Genomic DNA, 11,226 nt, shown 5'->3' on the forward strand with positions numbered 1-11,226 from the left:
GCTTGTACTTTTCTATAGAATATCAAATTAAGACTGTTTGAAATGAATCGTGTCATATGAAAATGTTGCCTTCCACTGTCTGTTGATTAAAATCACCTTTTCCTGTTGCAGACAGTCTCTAATCTCATTGATGTCTTCAATTGCCAGGTCAGGTATAGTTTTGTTGGGGGAAAAAAAGAAGGTCATCCACTGCCCCTGAGGTCCTAAATCCAATGTAAGGCAAAGTGAATCAGCCGAGCTTTCTATAGAACATGCACTGCACTGAGATGCAAGTCTTTAAGAATCTATAAAATATCTCAATTTAAAAACATTTAAGAAGTCCAAAACCAGTAGGTAAAAAGATAAATTGCTTATGTTAAGAGTTTATAAATCCTGCACACATACAATTTTTCTCCAGCTAGAAAACTATGGGCTTTTTCCTTGACTCTTCCTAATTCCTTGGTATTACTGAGGATTGAGGAGGCACTTGTTACTGTTTTATAAAAGTCAGCTGGGGGATATTCAGTGACTTTTCACACACTGATGTCACCCAACCCTGAGTGGAAGGATTACATAACCTGAAATGGAATATTGTCATGTCTTTTCTTCCCAAGTGCCGCTATTGGTGTCCCAGGATCTTTCAATATTTCCTTTCGCAAATCCCACTGGTTATATTACTTCAATCCCGCTGCTTTTCGAGGATGGAAAGACACGGGGTTCTTTAAAAAAAAAAAAAAAAATCTCTGCTGATGGTCCTCTATCCATCCTCGAAGGACAATCAGAGCCCCTTTTAGATTCTTCTTCCTAGACTTTGCCTCTAAAAGGACAACTCTTTGAGTACTACTAATATATTAATAAGACTAATTTCCTTTTGGTGGGTGCTCATGAAACTTTTTAATGTCATGGAGAAGTCTATCATATGTTCTGGCTGTTGTCTATCTTATTAATCATTTCTAAATAAAAGGCAGGAAAGTTTGTTGCTGCACATAGTGTTTCTGATCAAATCAAAGAACATGAAAAGGGCTGTTGTCTCTCTCATCATTAATTATTTCTAAATAAAAGTCAGGAAAGTTTGTTGCTGCACATAGTGTTTCTGATCAAATCAAAGAACATGAAAAGGATCCTTATTTGTTGACTGTTGTCCTCTTTGAAGATAAATGGTACTAAGTGATGACGTTACGACAGCTAAAGAGCCATAGAGGGTTATCTCAATCCCCTCAACGTTAATCTGTTCCTTTGCTGGCACCAAATTAAAGTTGCAGTTGAACTGTAATAATGTCTGTCCTTTGATAAAGTTTTGCAAGCACATTGCATGTTTTGTATTTTTTGTATGAATTCATATTTGTATGAATCTGTATGTTTTGTATTTCCAAAGCTTGCCAACACACCTGCAGTCATTTTGATCTACGCTTTAAACTTTGGCAAGAGAAATAAGATTTTGCATTTGACCCTGCTCAAGCTTTTAAATACTACTCTATTGCTCTGTAGTTGCTAACTACATAGTTATATTTGGTTTTAAATTTTCTTCTTGCAAAATGTTTATGGTAAATAAGTGTGTTCTTGATCTAAGTGGCCATCAAGACATTTGAAAATATGAAGAATTAGCATAGTCGTTTCCTAAATAGCTTTCATAGTCAACGTGCTCCTGACTGTTATGTCTAATGTAATAATTATCAGAATTGAACATGAAATCTTCAGAATTTTCATGTCTTTTAAGTCTTCTTGCATCCTGGTTATATTCTGACTTCCAAGAAGTCTCTCTTCTTTTGGGAAAATCACCCAAATAGGAAGCATTAGCACTTTTTGATGTTACTGGCACGTGAGAGGGTCTACAGTCCACTCTTTGGTCAAATGTACTACCACTAAACCTCCTCTTCTTTCTTATGATGCCCTCTAGTAGATCACTGGAACTGGATTCGAGGTGGTAGCCTTCATCAAACAAGGATTCAGGGAATAGTTTTCTCCTCTTTTTGCTGTTGTTCTTCTCATCTCTGAAGGAATTGCTTTCTCCCTCAAGCCATGAACACTTTAGTTCATACTTAGACCTCTTGCCTGGTGTCCTAAGCTTGCATTTAGAATCTTTTTCCTCACTATTATGCTTGCACTCTGAATACAAGGTCTGCTGACTTGATCTAGTTTCTTGTTCATGAGTGATGATTTCGTCAATGTCAAGAGGTACTTTTTCTGGGGAGCTATATGTGGCCACATATTTCTCTTTCTCTTTGTCTACACTAAGGATTTCACTGAAGCATTCAGAATCACTACTAATTTCCTCTAAGAAATCGGTCAACTGCAAATCTAAGTCTTCTGATATGCAGGGTGAGGAATCTTGGCTTTCCCTTGTGGATCTGAAATCTTCGACCTGGTGAGCCTGAGTCTTTTCCACTACATGGCTCTTTCCATCAGTTGGGGACAACTGATCACCAGCTACACTGGCTGTATCTGTGCAATAATTTTTAAACTTGTCAGTACAGTCTTTGGCATAATCTACTTTTCCCGTCTTTTGTGGTTTGTGTTCAGGATCCTGAATACAAATCTCTGACCAGTAGTCATCTTCTTGATCCTGTTCTATGATTTCCAGGTTTGGCATTTGGCTCAAATTGGTTGAGTGATGCCTACATTTTCTCAAATTGATCTGAAATCCATTTCCCTTGGTATGGACAGCCCTCTTCCACTGACATGTGCTTGTTGTCTCACTTGGTTGTAGGCAGATACGAGCATATTTTGGAGTTTGGTAATAGTTTAATAGATAGTTAATAAATTCATCTGTTTCATAGATCTTCCATTTTCTGCCATGGTCTCTCTCAGATAATCTGAAAGAATAGGATTTATTAGAACTGTGGTGGTCTTCTCTCTCAAGAGACTGACCTTGAACCATTGTAATTGGCGAGGAATTGCAGTCAAAAATCAATCTGTGATTATATCCATCAGTTAATAATTTTCCAGGTCGCTCTTTTCTAGTTGAATATCTTAATTTGCTTTTCCCAAGGTGGTGGGAAGATTTATGTAAGTGGGCCCTAGTTCTTTTCTTCATTTTTTGTTTTCGTTTATTGTCGGACTTGGCAACCTGGTATTTTGGCATTTCATCTTGATTTTGAAAATAATGAGTGTTTAACTCTTCTTCCTCCAGAGTTTCCAATGGAGCATGATCAGCTTTAGGGCTTATAACACCGTTGACCTCCTGTGGGTTAAACTGTGCGGATCCCTTCAAAGAAAAAGGTTAAAAATCTCACATGAAAAGCTAAACAGATTTTAAAAAACCCTAAATGCCCATTGGTGGAAAACTGGATAAGGAAAATGTGGTCTATATACACATTACATAATACTTAGCCATAAAAAGAATGAAATTCTGCCATTCACAGCTACATGGGTGAGCTCGGAGGAAATAATGTTAAGTGAAACAAGACAGGCACAGAAAGAGAAATACTGCATGTCCTCACTCATAATTGGGAGCTAAAAATAAATAAAAAGTAAAAATAGAAAATAAAAAAAAAATCTAAAGAAAGTTGGGCTCTCTGATTTTGTTCTGAAAAGACTTCTAATACCTGGGAGAGATCTAAATTAGGAATAATATTGCACTGAGGAAATAGGAGGTACAAAATTAAATGTCTTAGTCTAATATGAGCTGCTTTTACAAGGTCTGGTTCCATCCTTATGTCAGAAGGCATGGCACTCTACATAGTCTTCAAAGCACGTGACCTTTTTTTCATAAACTCAAAAATTGCTGAGCCTACTGCTCTAGGTATTGTGCTAGGAGCTGGAGCTACAAAGAGGAATAAGAAATGCTCTATAGCCCTCCCAGAAAACCCAAGTACAAGGAAAGACTGAGGGGTCAAATGTGTCTGAAAGGGTCAACTGGCTTAAAAGGATAAACTGTCTGTCTATTTTTTTATTCCAGCCTCTTACTATGGATTGCAGGTGAGGATGTCTCTGAGTAGAGACATCTCTGAGCTGAGGACTCACCCACCTCAATAAGAAGCAAGATGGCAAGTAGCAAATAGGTCCATGACCACAGTTCTATCTGTGGTCCTGTCTGTGGTGCTATCTGCTCTGCATGACTGCAGAGCAGATGAAAGGTGCTGCCCACAGGCTCTGCCCTGCTGGGAGGGTTGGTTCCCACTGACACCTGACACCCATCAGGACACCATGCCTACCCATTACCTGGGATTAGAACCCAGGGACTGCATAACTGCTATAAGTATTAATGGGGCCAAGAATTAGACATCACACACATTGAAAAAGCAAAATTCTTTAAAAGGAGTCACCCTTGGCCGTCATTAAGGCAGACTAAAAAAGATCCAGTTAGCCTCATTATAAATGTAAATGTGAGATTTTTCTGATCCTGATTTCACTAAGTTTGGTTGTCCACACTAATGAGAAAGAATGTAAATATACATTAAGTTAACTCTATGTAATACTAGTGGCATTTGCGCTTCATATTTAAAAAACACTGAATATAGATTTCTAAATTAATACTTTGGGAGACTTCCTAGTTTTTAATCCAGGACATCAGCTGAGTCTTCTGGCTTTTAATCCAGGACACTGGCTGAGTCTGGCTATCTTTAGGAGCTCAGGAAGGGAAAGAAACACCTCCCCAAAACGAAACTCTCCAAATGAAAAAATTGCTGTGAGGTGGGAAATTCCTTATCGGATAGTTTAAGACTAGACTAACACGTGCTTGCTACAAGGCTCAAGGCTCTTCCTTCTCATTCAAACTTGTTGCGGATGAATGGGTAAGTGAAGTTAATAGAAGACTACAAACCTAACACCCAAGCAGTCTGTTTCTTCCCCCCCCCCCCCCCCCGGCATTTTTTTGTGACATTCCTTTGAAACTCAGAAAAGTAGATCAACTAGCTAAATTGCTCTGAGAAATACCTTCCTGTCGTTTAGAAACACAAAGTATGGGTGTCAGATGGCAGAGCTGGGACACAGCTCCTCCAGAGAACATGGGTATCCCCCCTGTAACTTCACCAGTGGGGTCAGTAGAGATCAGCCTATTTAAAACAAAAGCCAGTGGATGCAGCGAGTCTTCCATGGAGTTGGTTTTCAATAGGCCACTGCTTAAATGCAAAGGTAATGTCGCAGAAAGTTTAGCACCTAACCCAGATTGAAGAACAATTGGAGAGAAGCCTTACTGCAATTTTCCTCAGCAGCACCCGTAGCAACCGAAGGGCCTCAACCCGCCTCTGAGCCAGCAGGTACTTTCTCTCTTCCCACTCCTCTGAAGAATCCGGCTCCGGAGGTGGCACAGCTCTGACTTTTTCCTTCTGTTTCCTTTGCCGGTGTCTGTCCCTTTCCTTCAGGGTTCGTCTCCTGTCCCTGCCCTTCTTCTTCTTTTCTTGGGCTTTCTTCTCCTCATCTTTTCTTTTTCTGGACAATGATTAAGATGAAAACCATTCAGAAAGTATTTATCAGCCATTTGATCTCCTCCTCCCTCCTTCCCACCCACCAGGGGAGGTTAGATCTTTAGGTTTCCAGGAATCTACCACTGCTAACCCCAGGGCCTGGGCCTGGCATAGAAAACCTATGATAAAACACACACACACACACACACACACACACACACACACACACACACACAGAGTTAAGCATCAGTCAAGGGAGAGAGACATAATTTGTTTTGGTCAAACAGAAGCATGTAAAGGAGACCTTATGCAGAGATAGAGTATATGCCACTCTATTTATTTATGTATATGTAAAAGAAGGCTACAGAATTCAAAGGAGGGGCCTCTGGCCCCAGCTTTCTCAAACCACAAGCAGGGACGATAGGATTCACCTTTCACAGCAATGATTTCATTTTTCGTGCAATCAAAACCTTCTATGAGTAGGTTTCACATAGGCAAATGAAGATAGTCAAGGTACTCAGGAAATCTTCAGGGTGAGAACTGGTCCTTAGCACACATTAATTAACACAGCATACTATCAGAAAGACATACTGACCTCTAGAAGAATATGGGCTTTTTTTTTTTTTTTTTAAGTTAAAACTGTTTTAGCTAGGCCCTCATGGCAGTGTGGGGAAGGGGGAAAAAGGACAATGCCCTGAGTCAGAGCTTAGCCAAAAGCCAGAGGATTATCTAAATGGGATGTCCAGCCTGAAATCTTAGGGAGAATAGTTATCTTGATTGGGCTCAAGCTGTGGCCAAGTTTTGCAGACGTGCCCTCAACTAACTTCTATCACCCCACCCCAAAAATGTGAGGATGGAATGGGAGGGTACTGTTCACCTCCTTTTTAGAATGGCTACAATTTACACAAAAGACTGGAAGAACAGACGTACATGAGGAGGCATCGAGAGGTAAAATTGGTTTTCAGAGCCCTATAGTTCTGGCCCACTTGTACCTTCTTGGCAAACCTTTGGCAATCCAATAGCCCCCTTTAGTCTCAAACCCCTCGTATTAGTCCATTTTCTGTTGCTTATAACAGAATACCTGAAACTGGGTAATGTATAAAGAAAACAGGTTTATTTCTTACAGTTTTTAGGCTGGGAAGTCCAAGGCCCAGGGGGCACACGTGGGGCCTTCGTCTTGGTGGGGGCTCTGTACAGAGTCCCCTGGCAATGCAGGGAATCACATGGCGAGAATGGCAAGAGCTCTTTGATGTGCTCTCCTTATAAAGCCACCAGTCTATACGCAGGATAACCCATTAAAACATTAACCCATTACTCCATGACTGGAATAATCCATTCGTGAGGGCACAGTCCTCAAGATCCAATCACCTCTTAAAGGCCCCACCTTTCAAATACTACAATTGGATTTCCCACCTTCTTAACACTGCTATAATGGGGATCAAGTTTCCAACATATCAGCTTTTTGGGTGCACATTCAATCCACAGCACTTCTAAATTGGGAAACAAAAATAAGCTCAAAGAAATAAATATGGAGGCTTCTTAAATTCACATAAAGAAAGAATTTAGGCCAACAAGAAAAATGGTCCTAATATATCCATGCTTTCTTGCCTATGGGTTAGTTTGATTATTGACTATTTTATAGAAGAAACTCTTTTCCAGACCTAGAAATTTCTTAAAAATTTTAAATTGGTAGTTTAGGTAATATTGGTAAGTTTTAAGTAAGCTGGTAATATTTGGTAGGTTAAGATTTTTCACTATAGATTTCCTGGTCCTTTTTTTTTTTTTTTAAATCATTTCTTCCCAGACATCTTAATCTGGCTAGTCCTGTTTTTCCTCACTGTTTGTCATACCTGAGAAAAATATTCTTTTGAAGTCACTTGTTTTCTTTCTTTCTTTTTTTTTTTAAATGATGACTGGTAAGGGGATCTTAACCCTTGACTTGGTGTTGTCAGCACCACGCTCACCCAGTGACCTAACCGGCCATCCCTACATAGGGATCCAAACCCGTGGCCTTGGTGTTATCAGCACCACACTCTCCTGAGTGAGCCACAGGCCGGCCCTGAAGTCACTTGTTTTCAACTGTTTTGTCATTTTGGTTTTGTAACAGCACAGTTAAAAGACTGTAGCCTTCAAAGGAGTTTTCCATTCTGTGCCAATTCCTGCCCCCACCTCAGTGTTATCTATCAAGTCTAGCCATTCACCCAAAGGTATCAATCCATAAACCACAAAAAACAAACCATCCTTCTTCATTAAAGTTGGTCTACTCACCTTTCAGCCACTTCTTCTTCCCTTCTCTTTTCTTTTTTCCTTTCTTCCTCGAGCTCTTGTAATTTTAGCCTTTCCTGATTTCTCCTCTTTATAGCTCCTTCGCTGAAGTGTTTGGTTCTATCAAACATAACCTGCCCCCAAACAATTCAAAGTTTCATTAGAAAAGTTTGCCAGCTGGCTGGGTGTGTCCCAGGCCAGACAGATAAAACTAAGACGGTACGTGGCAATTCAAAATCAAACAAATTCAAAATGTCCTCTCTGCATCCCAGTCCCCATATTGCTCCACTGCTTCTCAGCCACCAGCTGAACAGTACTTGTGGGCTCCAGGATTTTCTTTGGAAGAACATTTGAATAAGTATATCAAATTGTCACCTTAAATTTATACAATTTTGTCAATCATACCTCAATAACATTGTAAAAAACCTTTGAGGAGCTTATTTGACATATAGTCATAGGCAGTATCACAGTGCTGTTATAGGTACAGGCTGAGAACTGTGAGTATATTATCTCTGGTTTGTTGTAAAGATCAAATGAGTTAATGTTTTTTTTTTAACTGCCAGAGACAAAAATAGTCAAAAAGTATTGGAGGGGTGGGGAGCAAAGATGCAAGAAAACTGACCTAATGAGATACAAGATCTGACTATCGTGATTATTAAACAACTTTTCAAATTTTGAAATAAAGTGAAAGACTGAGGCACTATAAAATAGATTTGCTTAAAAAATAAAAGGAGGCAGAAGTAACTATTTAAATATGTATAAGAATGGTAAGCAACAAATTCACGGTCGTGGTAACTTTTGAGATGACAGAGAGGAATGTGACTGAGGATGGGTACGTGGAGGGGGAGTTGTCTCTCATCACACTGGTAATGTTTTACTTTTTAAGCTGAGCAGTGGTATGTGGGTGGTCATTATAGTATTTGCTATATCTTTTGTCTGAATGAAGAGCTCTTAATTTAAAAGCACACATTTTAACACAAGTAGCTACACACACACTTATACACTAGAATACAAAAGTCCAAATTCATGCTAAAGACTGATTTAGAGAAAAAATAGGGTTTAGATGCATCCTCTCCACTGTTGGGTTAAGACTTCAAGAAGGAGACAAGCAAAGCATGCAGACATTAGTGAGGTGACATGACTGGACAGACAGGTGGATTCTGAAAGCAAAGGATCCAAGTTAGTTAGAATTATGTTTTAGTAGTTCACATGACAGACATCCCAAAAATATAAATTGTGATCTCAGGAGTAAAGAGGGAATAAACCGCTCTCCTTGTGGTTTAAAACTGCATGTATCCCTCTCTCTCAGCAACTTGTCACATATAATAAGCATATGAGATAGTCCCACAGGGGCCATGAAGTATCTTTAATGCCCTTAAGAAGTTGGGGCAGAGCCCCAGATTATAACAACCATCACTTTAAAATCACAGCTGGCAGTATGCCTGATAGCAGAAGAATGAGCATTTGAATTAGGATTATTTTTCTTCCTAAACATCCACTTACTAATGACAACAAAGTCTTTACATTAGCTATTGATCAGAGCCTGGTGGGGTCTAAGGAAATTTATTCTAGATGCTTCCTTCCAGTTTTTACTCAAGATCACCAGCAAAACATAAAAATAAAAAAGATCACCAGCGAAAAATAAAAGAAACTCTGGCTACTTCTCACCTTAATGTTACATGCCAGAGCTTTCCCATCGTCTCCTTTGAGCATCAGCTTCATTCCTCGAAGGGACTCCATGGCTTTTACAAAGTCAGTTGACTCTTGGTATTGTATAAAGGCCTCAAATGTCTGCAAGCCAAAGCTAAAACCCCCAAAGCTGTCACCAGTCATCACTTCTCTGTAGGGATCCAGCATAGGAATATCCACATTCTTGATCTTCCCAAAACTTTCAAAGACTACTCGAAGGATCTCCTCACATGGCTTCTCCCCACTGGATCCTTTAGGTGCAAACCACTTACAGGGCAAGCCTTCAAAATATATGGAATCTGGGCTCTTATCATGGTCCTGCTCTTCAGCCCCATCATTCAGTGAGGCCTCTTTTTCCCTGGGGAAGGGTTCCCACTCTCCCTGGGCATCTGTAGCCACTACTTTTAAGTCTGTTTTCAAACCATTTAGCTTGATGATCTTCCCATGTAACTTTGCCTTCAGAATCTGAACCAAACTTCGGGTTTCAGCCTCACCCTCAAATCGGATGAAGTCCTTGGTACTCTTGGAGAGCCGAACTGTAGTGAACTGGTCAGGGCAAATCAGGTTCTTCAGCTGATCAAGAACTTCCCAGTTAGAGAAGGGCCTCACAGGTTCTATACTCTCTGGGAGCAATACATTGATCATCAATTTTGCTATGGGCTTGAGGTAGAGGTGCTGAGCTGCACAGAGCTCTGTTGCCTCAGAGTTATCATACACCACCGTAACCGTCATGGTGTCCTCAGACCACCTTAGAGGGTGAAAGAGAAAATTTTGATAGAAATGGAGGAAAACACAGATTTGGATTGTGAAATGATGCTAGCATTGCTGGACTTAGGTCAAATTGATAGGGAAAAGTATACTATGGGTAGAATCAAAATAATATCTGAAAACTCCTGGAACTAATAAGCAATAATAAGTAGGGATGCAGGATACCAAGTTAATAAAAAAAAAATTCAATAGCTTTCCTATATACAGTAAGAAACACATGGAATTTTAAATTTAAAACATGATACCGTTTACATTAGCACCGAAAACAACTCCTCAGGTAGAAATGTAAAATAATATGTACAAGATATACATGAGGAAAACTACGAAACTCTGCCGAAATACAAAACACTGATGAAAAATATCAAAGAACCACTAAATACATGGTCTGTGAATAGGAAGACTTTCAATGTCAGCTCTTTCCAACTTGATCTACAGATTCAAAGCAATCCCAATCAAAATTCCAGCAAATTATTTTGTAGGGATAAACAAACTGATTCCAAAGTTTATACAGAGAGGCAAAAGATCCAGAATAGCCAACTTAATATTGAAGGAGAAAAACAAAGTTGGAGGACTTACATTGACTTCAGGATTATAAAGCTACAATAATGAAGACAGTGTGGCATTGGCAAAAGAATAGACAAACAAATCAGCGGAACAGAACAGAGAGCCCAGAAATAGACCCACATAAATAGGGTCAACTGATTTTTGAAAAAACGGAACAGAGACAATACAATGGAACAAAGGTAGTCTTTTCATCAAATGGTGCTGGAACAATTGGACCTCCACATAACCTTGGGTATGATGATGATTTTTTATTTTTTTTATTTTTATTTTTTATTTTAATTTATCAATATACAATGTAGTTGATTTTCATGTCCCTTTACCGATTCCTCCTCCCTGCCTCCGTCTTCCCCCTACCCCGGGATCAACATCCTATCTGTTCACTTGTCTTAACAAGTTCAAGGAATTGTTGTGATTGTTGTGTCTTCTTCCCCGCCCCCCCCATTTGTTTGTATATTTATTTATTTATTTATTTTTGGCTCCCACAAATAACTGAGAACATGTGGTATTTCTCTTTCTGTGCCTGACTGGTTTCACTTAATATAATTTTCTCTAAGTCCACCCATGGTGCTGCAAATAGCAGTATTTCATTCGTTTTTATAGCTGAGTAGTATTCCAT

The 11,226-nt window shown here is 39.4% G+C and overlaps 1 protein-coding gene across 1 annotated transcript; it reads right to left on the reverse strand.

Moving 5' to 3' along the window:
* Positions 1-1,555: 1,555 nt before the first annotated feature.
* On the reverse strand, positions 1,556-10,010 carry LOC134368410 (A-kinase anchor protein 17B-like). The gene is made up of 4 exons (XM_063084900.1): positions 9,258-10,010; positions 7,593-7,723; positions 5,115-5,349; positions 1,556-3,184 (listed from the first exon to the last, which is right to left on the reverse strand). Exons 1-4 carry the CDS (start codon positions 10,008-10,010, stop codon positions 1,556-1,558), a joined length of 2,748 nt encoding a protein of 915 aa, XP_062940970.1.
* Between the last annotated feature and the right edge of the window lie 1,216 nt (positions 10,011-11,226).

Source organism: Cynocephalus volans, chromosome X (genome assembly GCF_027409185.1).
Source record: "Cynocephalus volans isolate mCynVol1 chromosome X, mCynVol1.pri, whole genome shotgun sequence".
In the NCBI taxonomy this organism is placed as follows: Eukaryota; Metazoa; Chordata; class Mammalia; order Dermoptera; family Cynocephalidae; genus Cynocephalus; species Cynocephalus volans.

Bases quoted from the DNA above. Each gene is read 5' to 3' on its own strand.
- LOC134368410 (XM_063084900.1), bottom strand. From the start codon at position 10,010: ATGACGGTTACGGTGGTGTATGATAACTCTGAGGCAACAGAGCTCTGT. The intron at 7,724-9,257 runs GTGAGAAGTAGC...GTTTGGGGGCAG, and splicing joins CTCTGGCATGTAACATTAAG to GTTATGTTTGATAGAACCAA. The intron at 5,350-7,592 runs GTGAGTAGACCA...ATCATTGTCCAG, and splicing joins GAAGAAGAAGTGGCTGAAAG to AAAAAGAAAAGATGAGGAGA.